The sequence below is a fragment of the Staurois parvus genome, unplaced genomic scaffold, assembly GCF_062004578.1.
Source record: "Staurois parvus isolate SC_StPar_1 unplaced genomic scaffold, SC_StPar_1.0 ptg000350l, whole genome shotgun sequence".
Classification (NCBI taxonomy): domain Eukaryota; kingdom Metazoa; phylum Chordata; class Amphibia; order Anura; family Ranidae; genus Staurois; species Staurois parvus.
In genome coordinates, this window is record NW_028318146.1 from 2,696,681 (window position 1) to 2,710,332 (window position 13,652).

The window sequence follows — 13,652 nt, forward strand, 5'->3', positions numbered from 1 at the left end:
TTTCAGGGGAGCCCGAGACTGAAACCAACAGTCAGGGCGGCACACCATAGTGATGAAGGAGGAACTTCCATTTCTTGATCATCTCTATGGTTTATGAAACCAGAAGCAACAAGGATTTGTCACTTCCAGTTTTGGTTTATTGTTTACAAGCTGTTACTTGCTGCCGTTAGGTCAGTGAAAATATCTAGAATCTAAAACTGTACCTGTCACTTCCCTTGCTGTTCATCCCTTGTGATAACAATAAAAGTGATATAAAAAAATTAAAGAGATACTGTAAAAAAATAATTTTAAATAAAAATAAATAATAAAATGTGAAAAAGTTAAAGCGCTCCCTCCCCCCGTGCTCATGTGCAAATGCGAACGCATATGTAGATTCCGTACACATCTGTAAATGGTGATCGCACCACACATGTGAGGTATCGCCACAAATGTCAGAGTGGGAGCAATAATTCTAGCACCAGATCTGCTTTTTTACTCTAAACTTGTAACCTGTAAAAGCTTTTAAAATTTCACCTATGGAGATTTTTATGTACTGTAATTTGTTGCTACGGGCACACAGTTTTAAAGTTATCTATTTACTCGACATAACAGTTTCAATTTTGTTTGTTTGTTTTTTCCAAATTGTATTTTAAAATCCACTGTACAAATATCATGTTACATAAAAAATTGCAACAAACCATTTTTTTCTCCAAGGCCTTTGCTTCCATAAAATATATAATGTTTGGGGGTTTTAAGTAAATATCTAGTAAAAAATGCAGATTATTACATGTATGTTAGAAGTGTCAGAATTGGCTTGGGCAGCAAGAGGATTGTAGCCCCATGGAAATTGCATGGTGCTTTCCGGCACCCCAAAACATGCTGAGTTTTCAGATGAGTAGGGTTGCCATTAAGATTTAATGACACCCTTGTGCAGGACTATGGATAAGGGGGTACCACCAGTCCTCCTGTACAGGGCCCAGGCCTGCAGGGGGGCCCAGGCAGCAGGGTGAATTGGATATGGGCAGGAAGGGTGAACGGGGCAATTACTGGAACCAATCCCCTGTATGCAAAAAAGAAAAAACAATCCTCCTGCGCTGCCAAAATAATTATAATCACCCCCAAGTGGCCGCAGACACCTAACTATATTCCAAAATAGTGAGATCAATAGGCAAAATGAATGAGTGCTGCGCATAAATAATATATGGACATATAAATGAATAAAATAGAAAAATAAATAAGTGTACATTAACCCTCATCTGAGTGTGAAAACAACAAATTGCTGACAGCAACAAGTGCAGAAATCATTACCAAAAATGGTAAGTGCAGACAATATCAAACATCAGTAAACAACATAGTGTACATGTGATATGCCAGTGACAAGGTGAACAAAAATTGTGTAAATTTAATGAGGAACAAAACGTGACACAGTGAATAAGTCCCAAAATGAATAGTAACAGTCCCAAAAACAGGAACACAGTGAATCTTCAGCATAAGGCGTGAGACATCCAGTGATCAAATGTAATCAATCAATCCTCCACCAGCTAGCGTGCGCACTCACCTCCAAACTGCGACCTGCACAGGGTCATAAAGCATAGAGAAAACCTCAAAGGATTATCTCAAATAGATGGTCCTCGATAACAATCAAAAAAACACTCACAGGTGTACCTCAGATATGGCCAAAGATCTCTTTCACCTCCAGTATCCCCACATGGAAGATTTAAGCAAGAAGACTTCCCATAATGTAATATGTCAAATACTTTATTATAAACAACACACAGAGTGACTACTCACATTAAAATGGTGTCCACAGACGGATACAGGCAAGAATACTGCAACAAAAAGCTGCAGATAGGGTGAATAGCAAGATGGTGGCTGCTGTCCGTACTTGATATGACATCACCATGCTTCCATCCTACGCCACAGGTCACGTGACTTCCTCAGGAGCCCCCGGTAGGCCCCGCCCCTTGTGACATCACTGACACGGGCATGCTGGGTCGGTGACAGATTGCCGGAATTCCTGCTGACAGTTGTTGATTCATCTGTTGTTATGGACGCAGCAGCTGACTTCTTGGCCCTCTCCTTAACAATGGCCCTGCTTCTTAATGCTGAAGCTACTAAATGTAGTTTACACACTAGGCTAAACGTTAACGTTTTTTGTCCACTGTTTCTAAAGCAGTTTTTAGTTTCTCTAATGTGCATGAGACCTTAATCTCACCTATATTCCATGCAATTCAATTAAAAACAAACTGAAATGGTTGTTTAGTGGAGAAAGAAAGGAAAGAAAGAAAGAAGGAAAGAAGGAAAGAAGGACAGAAGGAAAGAAAGAGAGAAAGAAAGAAAGAAAGAAAGAAAGAAAGAAAGAATAATGTGGTTGTATAGGTGTACACACCCTCTTATATTTAGGGATGTGGCTGTGTTCAGAATTAACCAATCACATTCAAACTATGTCAAATAGTAGTCAATACACACATGCCATCAGTGTGACTCTGAGTAAGCCCATATAAAGTTTGGCTGCTGTAATAGGATTTTTCTGACATTTTACTCTTACATTTTACTTTTGCCTTTTACAGCAAAAGCCATGGTATGCACAATGTTTATAAAGCCTAAAAAGCTTCAAAGATATCCCATTGTTGTAAGGTATCAGCCAGAAGAAGGATACAAACAATTTCCAAGGCTTTAGATACTGTATACCACAAGACAAGGTGAGGATATTCAACAAGTGGAGAAAATATGGCACAGTAACATTACCAAGAACTGGACATTCCACCAAAATTGATAAAAAAAACAAGAAAACTGTTCCAGGAGGCTGCCAAGAGTCCTACATCAACATTAAAGTAGCCGCAGGGATTTCTGGCAAGTACAGGTTGTGTACTACGTGTGGCAACAATCTCTGCTATTCTTCATATGTCTTGACTGTGGTGTAGGGTGGCAAGATGGAAGCCTTTTATTACTAAGAATAACCTCCAAGCCTGGTACATTTTGCAAAAACCTACATCAAGCCTGCCAAAATCTTGTGGGAAAATGTGTTATGGCCTGATGAGACCAAGGTTGAACTATTTGGCCATAATTCCAAAAAGTATGTTTGGCACAAAACCAACACTGCACATCACCAAACACCATATCCAAAGTAAAGCATGGTGGTGGCAGCATTATGTTTTGGGGCTATTTTTCTTCAGCTGGATCTGGAGTTTTAGGTAGGGTGGAGGGATTTAAGAATTGTCTGCACTGTACCACCTAAACCTTATATAACCTTATTTTGTATAGCAATCTTGAATCTGATTGGTTGTTGTAAAGAAAAACAGGTCTTATGAAAGGCACTCAGATATCTGAGGCCCAAAAGAATCTAAAGAAACATACATATAGTTTTCTAGTCTAAGAGAATGACAACTCCCAACCTATATGAGTGCTTGTACTCATAAACTGTCTTAATTTTTTTTAAACTATAGGAACTGCTTGTTTTGTCTTCTTTTGTTTAAGGGAAATTATAGTAATAAAAACAGTACAGCTCTGTAGTAAGCTCATGTAAATACAACAGCCACTTCAAATCTTTATCTTTGAATATTATAGGCATATGGACCTATAAGAAGTTATGGCATGACCTAGAAGTCTTAGCTATGGCCCACAACCCAAACAATTAGTGGTATTTAGGTGAGCTTCTGCAGTTTTGTAAGAACCAGGGGCAAGATATTTTCCATCCTGCCTAAAAATCTTTATCACCAACCAACCACATACTTGAAGCTGAATGTGCTATGTGCTCAGCGGTGCTAGTGTCGGATTGTGCTGTATGAACAGCTGCTTTCCTAAAGGATAAGTTCACCTTTGGGAACATGTTACATGTTCCACCCGTTTTTAGGGTGGAACCTGTAACATGTTCCCATAGACGCAGCTGCGCCTGCCGCCCCCCCCTTTCCCTCTGACAGATAGTACAGGGAGAAGTTTCCCCGTACTATCTGTTAAATTTAAAAACAGGTGGGCCGTGTGGGGCTCCGCTCACATGGCTGCACCATTCATTTACGGACTTCCGTGAATGAATGAACTGCAAGTCCCTACAGCCATAGCGGCTGTCAACTTGTAGCTTTCAATGAACTACAAAGGAGCCATTTTAGTTTATTGAAGCTTCCTGTCAGAATATCTGCTTGCTTGTACATCCCGTATGGCAAGCAGATATTCTGACAGGTCTGCAGGAGACCTGCATGGCATCAATGATCTACTGATCGCTGGTGCAATGTTTTCCAGGCTCCTGTAGACAAAAATAATGAATACACATTTTTTTACCTGCAAAAAAATGTGCATTTATCATTTTTGTCTAAAAGGTGAACTTATCCTTTAAGGCTATGTGTAGCTTCAGGGAGGCACCTTTGAGACAGTAAAAACAGTCTTTTTAGAGAGAATTTATCAAAAAGGAACCCAAACATTCATTAAAGTAAAATAAAGTACAAGGACTTCTCAAAATGTAACACATTTCCTATGTCTCTTTTATTGGCAGTACAAAGACAGTGTTTTTTACGTCCTAGCAACAAGTCAGGACATGGGGGTTGCTAACTAGGAGTTTTCAGTACAGGCTCCTGCCTGCAGGTATAACAAGAGTTATATTGAACAATTTACAAAGCTGTGCAGGTTTTAACATCCACTGGAGCAATTTGACTGCATAGGCTATTTTTCCGGTAAAGGTGCACTTAGCATTTAAAGCGGTATTAAACCAGAACCAAAAATGTCATATATTTGCAGCTTACCAATTCTTAGATGTGGTGGCTGCGTTTGTTTTGTTTTCTTAGGCTTTTTCCCCGTTTTCACCTGATGACCTGGCTAGTAACACACCTCCTTTATTAGAGCGGCCTCACTCTGACCACTCTGCTCCCTGACCAGCAGTTTGGTGGATGGGCAGACATCGCAAGCAGCCTCTGGCCAGGATGAGCAATACTACTCACTCTGGCCAAGATGGCTGCCACTCCACCACACCTTGTTCTTCCCTGGCCTCTACTCAAGATCTGTTCAGGGAACCAATGGATGCTTGCCTGCTGCCCTCATCAGCTGCCTTGGCCCCACTGGCAATGTTCTCCCAGACCTCCCCCAGCAAGGATGGTGCAGAAGACGGGATGGAGCCTACCCTGTCAGATGTCCTTGCTAAAATCAAGGTAAAGCATTCTGATCTGATGGGGAAGGTAGAGGAACTTAAACTTGATCTTACTATTATGCACCAGGATATGCAAAAAGTCTGCGAGTGGGTTTCAGCAACCGAAAGGATGTGATTAAACCTCTTCTGCCCAAGGATAACTCCTGCAGGGGCAAAGTCAAAGCCCTGGAGGATAAGTTGGATGATCTAGAAAGCCGCCTCTGTAAAAACAACCTGAGATTTGTAGGCGTACCTGAAAGAGTGGAAGGGTCTGATCCAGTAGCCCCTCCGGAAAGCTGGCTGGAGCAAGAGTTCGGCCATGATTGTCTCTCATCCTGCTTTGTGATTGAATGGGCTCATAGGGTCCCTGGAAGACCTTTTCCTTATGGTAGTCCCCATTGCACCATGGTGATTCATCTTCTAAACTATAGGGACAGAGACTCTTTTCTACGTGCTGCTCGCCTGAAGGGAAGCCTTTGAATCAACAACACTGTGGTGTCCCTTTTCCCTGATTATTCCACTACAGTTCGCAAACTCAGAGCCAAATATCAACATGTTAAACAGACGCTTCAGGAGAAAGGGGTACAATACTTGTACTTTTTCCTGCTACACTGTCAGTGGTACACCAGGGTTAAGTGTCCCCCTGGTTGATTGCTGCTCTCATAATCATTAGAAATACTACTGATGGATCTAGATATTACTAAGTTGGCTACCACTATTTACTCCCGTCCTCAATCGGTTGGGGCCAACCCTTTCCAGATTGCTAACCGTAAGTGGTTGGCGGCGATCCCTGGGCTGCTTGAGAAGGGATGGGAGGAGGCTACGGAGGTCTGTTTTCAAGACCTCATCAGTACTACTGATAAATTTGCTCAATTCAAATTTATCCACCATCTCCATTATACACCAGCTAGGTTGGCTCGAATGGGTTTCGGATTTGTGGCCGCCTGTTCTCATTGTGGCCTTGAGGGCATTGATCTGCTGCATATGTTGTGGACTTGTCCTTCTCTTATGTTGTATTGGTAGGATGTTTTTGCCTTTTTTGATACTACCCTCCATCTGCCAGTCCATCATACCCCAGAATTGGGCCTCTTGGAAATTTTAAATGATTTTGTAACTCAGACTCATCCTACAGTTTTAAATACGTATGCTTTTGTTTTATGCTAGGAAATTAATTTTGCTGAATTTGATATAATGCAAGTCCACTTTCCATACAACAGTTCTATTGCATGGTTAACTCAGATCTGCCTAAATATAAATTAATTTATAAAGGTCAGGCTTGCCCTAAAAAGTTCACAAAAGTGTGGCAACCCTGGTTAGACATTTCAGATTCCATTTGGGGTGACATTCTGCTACCTCAATCACTGTCATATGTTTCTACACACTAGGATGGTTCCTAGTCCACTGTTGGCTGAGATGGCTTGCTGTTTCTCCTGATGAATATGGTGGGGTAGGCGACCTATGTATGAATGGTTGTATGTACTGTATGTATGTGTGTGTGTAGTTGAACATAAATTGTTTATTCCATTGCCTATTTTTGGGTTCTGCATAGCCCTAACTAGTTTCCGTGTGCAATTTATTCTGTAGCGCCTTCACTGGGGCTCCTGATTGTGAATTTTTCTATTAAAACTTTGTTAAAACCTAAATAAGCACCTCTTTAAAAAAAATGACGTTTGTTATTTTTTTTTATTTTCTTTAATATCATTTTAAGAATGCAGAATATTGCTTATGAATTTGAACAATTTTCATTAAAATAATTTTAATTTCAATTGTATGTACTAATGAGGTAGCTAAATGTGCCCACTATTCTGTGGTATCATTCACATTGATTACCTCCCTAACAAGGGGCGGACTGACAACTCATGGGGCCCCCAGGAAATAGGGGATCATGGGGCCCCTGTGTCCTTGCCCAAACTCAAAAAAGCCTATGAAAAAGGTACCAGGGGCATCTCATGGGCCCCCTACTGACCCTGGGCTCTCTGGCAGTGCCCGAGTTTCCAAATGGTCAGTCCGCCCCTGTCCCTAACTAATCAAAATATGTTCTGTATTGTTGGAAAACCTGTTTAGTTATTTTGAAACACTTTTTGAACATATATTGACCAACTGTCCCAATAATTTGTCAGATTTTTGTAGGATCATTAAAAAATTGTTCGTCCATGGTTATTTTTGCACAGGTGTGATAGCTGGAGCTCCTCAGAAGTGCATCAGGAGTGAAGGCAAGAATTTCACTAAGTTTCATGAATGGTTTCAATATATAAGAGACATAAGAATTTACCAAACTGGGGATATTGCATGCTGCTTGGAGAATTTTACTATGGGGCAAAGCAATGAACTTGTAGTAAAGCAAACAAAGAGAAAAATGTTTAGAGAAGATTGTCTCGTTGGGGTCCTGTCTAAATATTTATCAGAGTAGTGGCAGTAAAGGCAGCGTATCTCACTGCCAGTGACACAGAGCATCTCCCTCTCCCCCCTCCCAGCCATAAAGATTCTGCTGAGCACTTTGAAAAGTGAATAGAGTGAGATCAGGCAAAGGGAAGAGAAAGAGTCAGAGAGGAAAAGGAGCAGGGTAGAAGAAGCCTGAAGGGAATGGTGACAAGCCATAACACCAACACCAGGGAAGATATCTATTGTATGAATGACTTGAAAGAGAAAAGACATACAAGGTACCTTTATCTAAGATGGACATGAAATGACTTAACTCGACAAGAATCTGTCTTTATTCATTTTTTTATGAGTGGAACTTGTTGAATATATTAGTCACAGACTAGAAAGCAGCTGTCCTTCTGAACAAGGTGTTGTTCATAGCATGTCATTTTGGGACTGTGTGTCACAGCAAGACTATGCTTTGTCACTTCACTGTCACTTGCTGAGAACAGTTCTTTGACAGTTCTCATCCCTTTGTTACACGAGTCACTGACTTCAGGATTCCCTGCACCCATGCTTGCTGCTGTTTCTTGCAATTCTAGATTCTGCAGATGATTTGTGCAGTTCATCTGGAGGGTGGGGACTTATTCTTGGGATGAAGATACGTGAAGGGTGACAACTGTTTACTTTTCATAAAGCCCTAAAAAAGGAAAGTCACTGATCTCCAGTCGTGACTCAATCTGTTGGAGGCTGAGGATGGATGACAAGATGCCTGTTGACCATGAGGACCCTCCTACCATGGATGAGTGGTCAGCTGCAGGTCAGTGGATAGGATGTGTGGGACAGAGGCTAGATTCCAGGAACTGTTTTGTGTCATTGGGAATTACAGAGCAGCATAATTTTTCAACCCAGGTGTCAGCACCATAGAGAATGAAATACAGTTATAGCTTCCAACCAAAGCACAAGCACAAAATCTTACAAAGCAATCCCCAATCATTGGTTCTTTCAACTATCTGTTGCTGACAGAATTTCTTGCCAGGTGATCTGTTCATGTGTGTGTATGTATGTATATATATATATATATATATATATATATATATATTTAATACATATTTTTTTATTATCATTTATCATATATTAATTAAGATCTACAACCATTTTCACATTTCAGCTTTAGGGCCTTTGTTTTGGCCTATAAATATTTGTTTATTTGGGGGTTAAAAGGACTATCTTTGGTTATGTTATTTTGTTAGAGTTATATCATTTTTTAAAAAATGAAAAAAGTTAAGATTTTGTAAAAATATGTTTTTTTTCCAGTTTGAGCAGTGACAAATTTAAAATGATTATTGTTTCTATAGATATAAAAAACACTATTCCAATAGGAATTGTCCTGTTTAACATCACAACAACATTATATATTATCGCAAAAGTACTAAAACATTTGATTTGAGTAAATATTTTTTTATATGCTTAAACTACAAAGGCAACCAAAATGAACAAAATCACACAAAATTAAAAGAATTTGGTATGAACAGTATAATTTTACGCTTTAGGCGAAACAGTCCATTGCAAAAATGTTAACAAATATCTGCGTGTGTGCTGGAGAACCAATCATAACTCAGATCAAAGAATCATTTACAAAGTGTGGAATAATACCGTGTGTAGTGTTTGCAATCACTCATAGCTAGATCAACTACAAATCACAAAATTTGGTTCCAAGCTAACAAAAGTTGTAAAACTGACCCAGATATTCCAATGCAATTATAATTTGGAAATCAGTATTTCAACACAGGCCTTATAGCACTGAAAAATAAACAAAGTGCTACCTTGTGCTGATATTTTACACATTTTAAAGATTGTGAAATTACAATACAAGTCCATATGTTAATTGTGTATTTCTTTTTCTTTAAAAGTTGTGTTTTCATGTACATAGCAGCTGATATGGTGGAGAGTCCAAACATGTTCTGACTTAATAGGGATGATTCACTAAAGGAGTATGTTCACTATGCAAAATTAATTTTACTTAGCTTATTGAATAATATGAAGCTACATGAAAACTCACTTTGCAAATTTAAATATTGCTTGCACACAATTGGAGCAAAGTCAGCACCGCTTCATCTAATTCCCAAAGCAAAGTGAAAGTTTCCTTTTCAAAGTGAAAAACCTACCTTAGTAAATGAGTTAAGTTGTCCTGACTTATATTATTCAATCATGGACACACAAAATCATGTTTGTATTTTTTAATTCCACACAATTGGGTTTTCTTTGCAATGTGACTTTTCGCTTAGCTTCACCTCATTTACTAAGCCAACCAAAAATTTACTTTGCAAACCAGATATGTTATACTCCTTTTGTAGATCAACCCTACTATTTCAAAGTCATTGACATGTACTTTGTATGGATTATATCTTGTATGTTTCATCTCCCTATACAAAATTATTAATTACTAGTTAACTTCTAAATTGACCCCAGAGTCAGCAATTCCAGAATTTAGTCCCAGAGAAAGCATTTAATAAGAAATCCCAATACACTAACCCTGCCCTGACCAGTAACCTGCAGGGGAGCTCCTATTACAGAATAGCTGGATATAATCACTAGGAAACCCAGTGAGTCAAACTGGCTATCTGATTCCTAGTGGCAATCCCTCTTGCTTAACATCTGAATGTTTCTTAGCTGGGCAGGAGAAGATTTAATTATCACATGTGAAACAAAATGATCTCCTCTTCTCATCTCTTTCTTACTAAGCTGGGCAATCCCAACAGGCCTTTTGTTGATAACATTGAAAGATCTGCTAACTGACCATTATAGAAGCTCCACAGATTTTCAAGTCCAGGGGAACCTGTGAGATGTTCTGCAGAAAAGAGTAAACATGATTTCCATGTGACCATGCTGGAAAATTGCTATGACTGACAGTGCAGATTTGAATCACTTACACGTGTCATTACTTTCTTGTTTCCCATAAACTACCTGAATGTTTTGAGTAATGTTTAAATTTGCTACATTGCTTATGAAAAGTTGGGGGCATGAGGGTGACATTAGCTGCTTTAGAAATTTTAAGGATGCTTATTGAACACTATTTAGTCATTAGGCTTCTTTCTCTTTGTCTTGTGTCCAAGACTTTGCCCATCTACCAATGCTTTTACTATATGATGTTGCTGAACAAGGAACTAGAATTCATGTTTTAATAGGAACAAAATCATTTATAACATTTTTTAACATATTATTATACAGTATTTATATAGCGCCAAAAGGTTTGCTCAGCGCTGTACATTGTAGTGGGGGACAGAACATGAGACAATACAGTAACAAAACAATACACAAGGGGTTCGAGGGCACTGCTCTTTCAAGCTTACAATCTAGGAGGGAGGGGATAGTGGTACAGGAGGAAGTGGCTGTGGGGGATGGAGTGGTAGGAGGAGTGGAGGAGATCGGCTGTTAGGTGAGGGTGGGGTAGGCTTCCCTGAAGAGATGGGTTTTCAGGGTGGGCCTAAAGGTGAGGAGGGTAGGTGACAGTCTGATGGATTGGGGTAGTGAGTTCCAGAGGATGTAGGAGAAAGTAGGAGGTCTTGTGAGGAGCGAAGAGTACGGGTTGGGTGGTATTTGGGTATCAGGTCGGTGAGGTAGTTTGGGGCAGCGTTATGAATGGCTTTGTGTGTCAATGTTAGTAGTTTGAATTTTATACGTTGGGCAATCGGAAGCCAGTGGAGGGAATGACAGAGGGGGTGGCAGAAGCGGAGCGGTTGGTAAGGGGGATGAGTCTGGTCGCTGAGTTCAGGATAGACTGAACATATAGCTAAATTATAATGATAATGTACTGTCATCCATGTTTTTATCGTTATCACCATGGGGCACTTTTTATGATGTTTCAAGCTATGGATCATTATAAATTACTCTATTAGCACCAAACCAGCTTCCCCATTTCCCATCGGTTGATATATTCAAGTCTACAATGGTTGGATGCTAACACACCTTGTTTATATTATGGGGATGGCCAGTAAAAACTAAAATTTGCTGATGCTTTGCCCACAATCAGCAATGGGTAGCGAAGAGACATATAAAGGTAAGCATACAGAGAGGAAAAGCACTGGGCAGACCTCACCTGTCATGTGACACTTAATAATCGTCTAAGAAGTAGGTAGGAGAATTAATAATGGCACAGAAAGTTGCAAAGCTCCAAGGTCTGAACTGTGATGTCATTTACTGTATATTGGATTTTAAGGACATTAACTGGTGACCTGGAGTTGTAGGGGTGGGTATATATCACAAGTGTGACTGCACAAAATTCTAAATATTTTGCCATTTGAAAAATCCATATTTTGTGTGCAAATTACATAGGCTGTAACTGAGTTTTAACAAAAGTTTAGAAAGTGGTTGACCAGAGTTTCCAAATGAGCTCTTGTTTTTTACATCAGTTGAAATGCTTTCTGAACAATTAAATACTTACTAATCGTTTACCACGTGTCAAGAGAACACTGTGGTAAGAGGCAGTTAAATGAAAAATCACTATGTATTGTGGCCTTACAGAAATCTCAACTGCATCAAAATGTATTTTAGCCTTGAACTAAAGATGGCCATACACACATTGATTTATTGTGTTCTGCCTGCAGTCTGCATGAAAGAAATCTAGCAGATTACTTTATTTACACTAAACAATGCAGATAGACAGATCTCCTGCCACTGCTATTCTTGTACTGGTCTGCTCCAGAACACATAGGTTCAGCTTGTGCTTTGGAGGTCTTTAATTCTGCAAACTGACACAGCTTTGTCCTACAGGTGCACTATTTATATTTGTGGGAATTTCCTTTCTAGTAAAGGGTATAGTCTTCTAGGTTTACTCAGAGTTCTATTGTCCTTTGCTTGTAGAATCCTGATTGTAGCTTTAATGTCGACTCCTTATTCTGAAACCTAACAATACATACTAAGAACATTTGACCAGAAAGAGAAATAGCATGGAGGAGACCTCTGTGCACACAGTCTATGGAGGTTCCTGTGACAATGGTCAAACAGATGGATGTTTGGACAAGTGAACCTTCAGCTGCCATGCAATGGACATGGCAGACATACTATCCAGTACCTGCCAAGTGAGTGTCTTTTAGGTTCAGTGCCTCATTTTTAGGTTTAGGACACAGCATCCATATTGGATAACACCTGTCAAAGAAGTGTTTAAATCAGGAAGCTGGAAGGCCCACCATTAAGGTATCTGCTAATAGGGGTCCTCTTATAATCCTGATGTACAGTATGTGTTCCTTAGAACAAGAGGTCACAGAATTTGTCATAGCATACCAACATATGTTATGCACCACAAGGACAAAATGTTTTGTGTTGCATTTTAGGCTTTGAGTCAGTGTTGGCTTAACATCACTATTTTTCTCTTAGGATCAAATGTTAGTGAACATTCGCAGGTGAAGTTAACTAATAGAACCTACCATTACACACATTACAAACTTCGCAGATAGTTTTTGTAACTTTTGCATGAATAATGAGACATTCAGAAAGCATGTTTTTTAGACATAGAGTCCTAAGAGCATGAATAATGTTTAGAATGACCACATTTTCAATAGTAATCTGAGCTCAAGAATGAGGTGGTATGACCTCTAACCAGCAGGAGGAAAGTTCAAGAGAAGAGTTCAAGAAGCCGGTTTTTCTAATTTTTAATGACTGGCATAGTACTATTGGATTGGCATAAGGCCAATGTGGTTCCTATATTTTAAAAAGGATCAAAGTCTTTACCAAGTACTTATAAATCTGTTAGTTTAACTTCTATAGTTGGGAAGATACTGGAGAGTTTAATAAAAGACCACATAGATGAATTATTGCTTTAAAAAAAAATTTAAGCAACAGACAGCATGGATTCATGGAAAACAGAAGTTGTCAAGCAAATCTGATTTCTTTTTATGAGGAGGTGAGCAAAACCTTGAACAGAGGGGTGGCGGTGGACGTGGTATACTTGGATTTTGCACAAGCGTTTGACACAGTTCCCCACACATGGCTAATGTGTAAGGTAAAGTCTACAGGCTTGGAAAAATCCATATATAAATGGATACAAAACTGGCTAAAAGATCATATTCAGAGAGTAGTAGTTAATGATTCATACTCTGAATGGTCTAGGGTTGTTAGTGGTGTACCCCAAGGTTCAGTGTTGGGATCCTTACTTTTTAATATTTTTATAAATGATATAGGGTCTGGAATTAAAAACACT

General features: G+C 39.3%; 1 protein-coding gene across 3 annotated transcripts in view; it reads left to right on the forward strand.

The window, feature by feature from the left end:
- The first annotated feature begins 7,636 nt into the window (after positions 1-7,636).
- Positions 7,637-13,652, forward strand: part of ANO1 (anoctamin 1) — a 249,785-nt gene continuing 243,769 nt past the window's right edge. The window contains exon 1 of one of the 3 annotated variants that reach the window (XM_089684580.1): positions 7,637-7,752. Coding sequence is in view for 2 of the 3 variants with exons in the window: in XM_089684578.1 (XP_089540704.1) it covers positions 8,210-8,273 (64 nt within the window). In the remaining variant the exon portion in view is untranslated. Of the gene's footprint in view, positions 7,753-8,115; positions 8,274-13,652 lie in introns of those variants that run through there. The other 2 variants (XM_089684578.1, XM_089684579.1) reach the window with 2 other exon arrangements.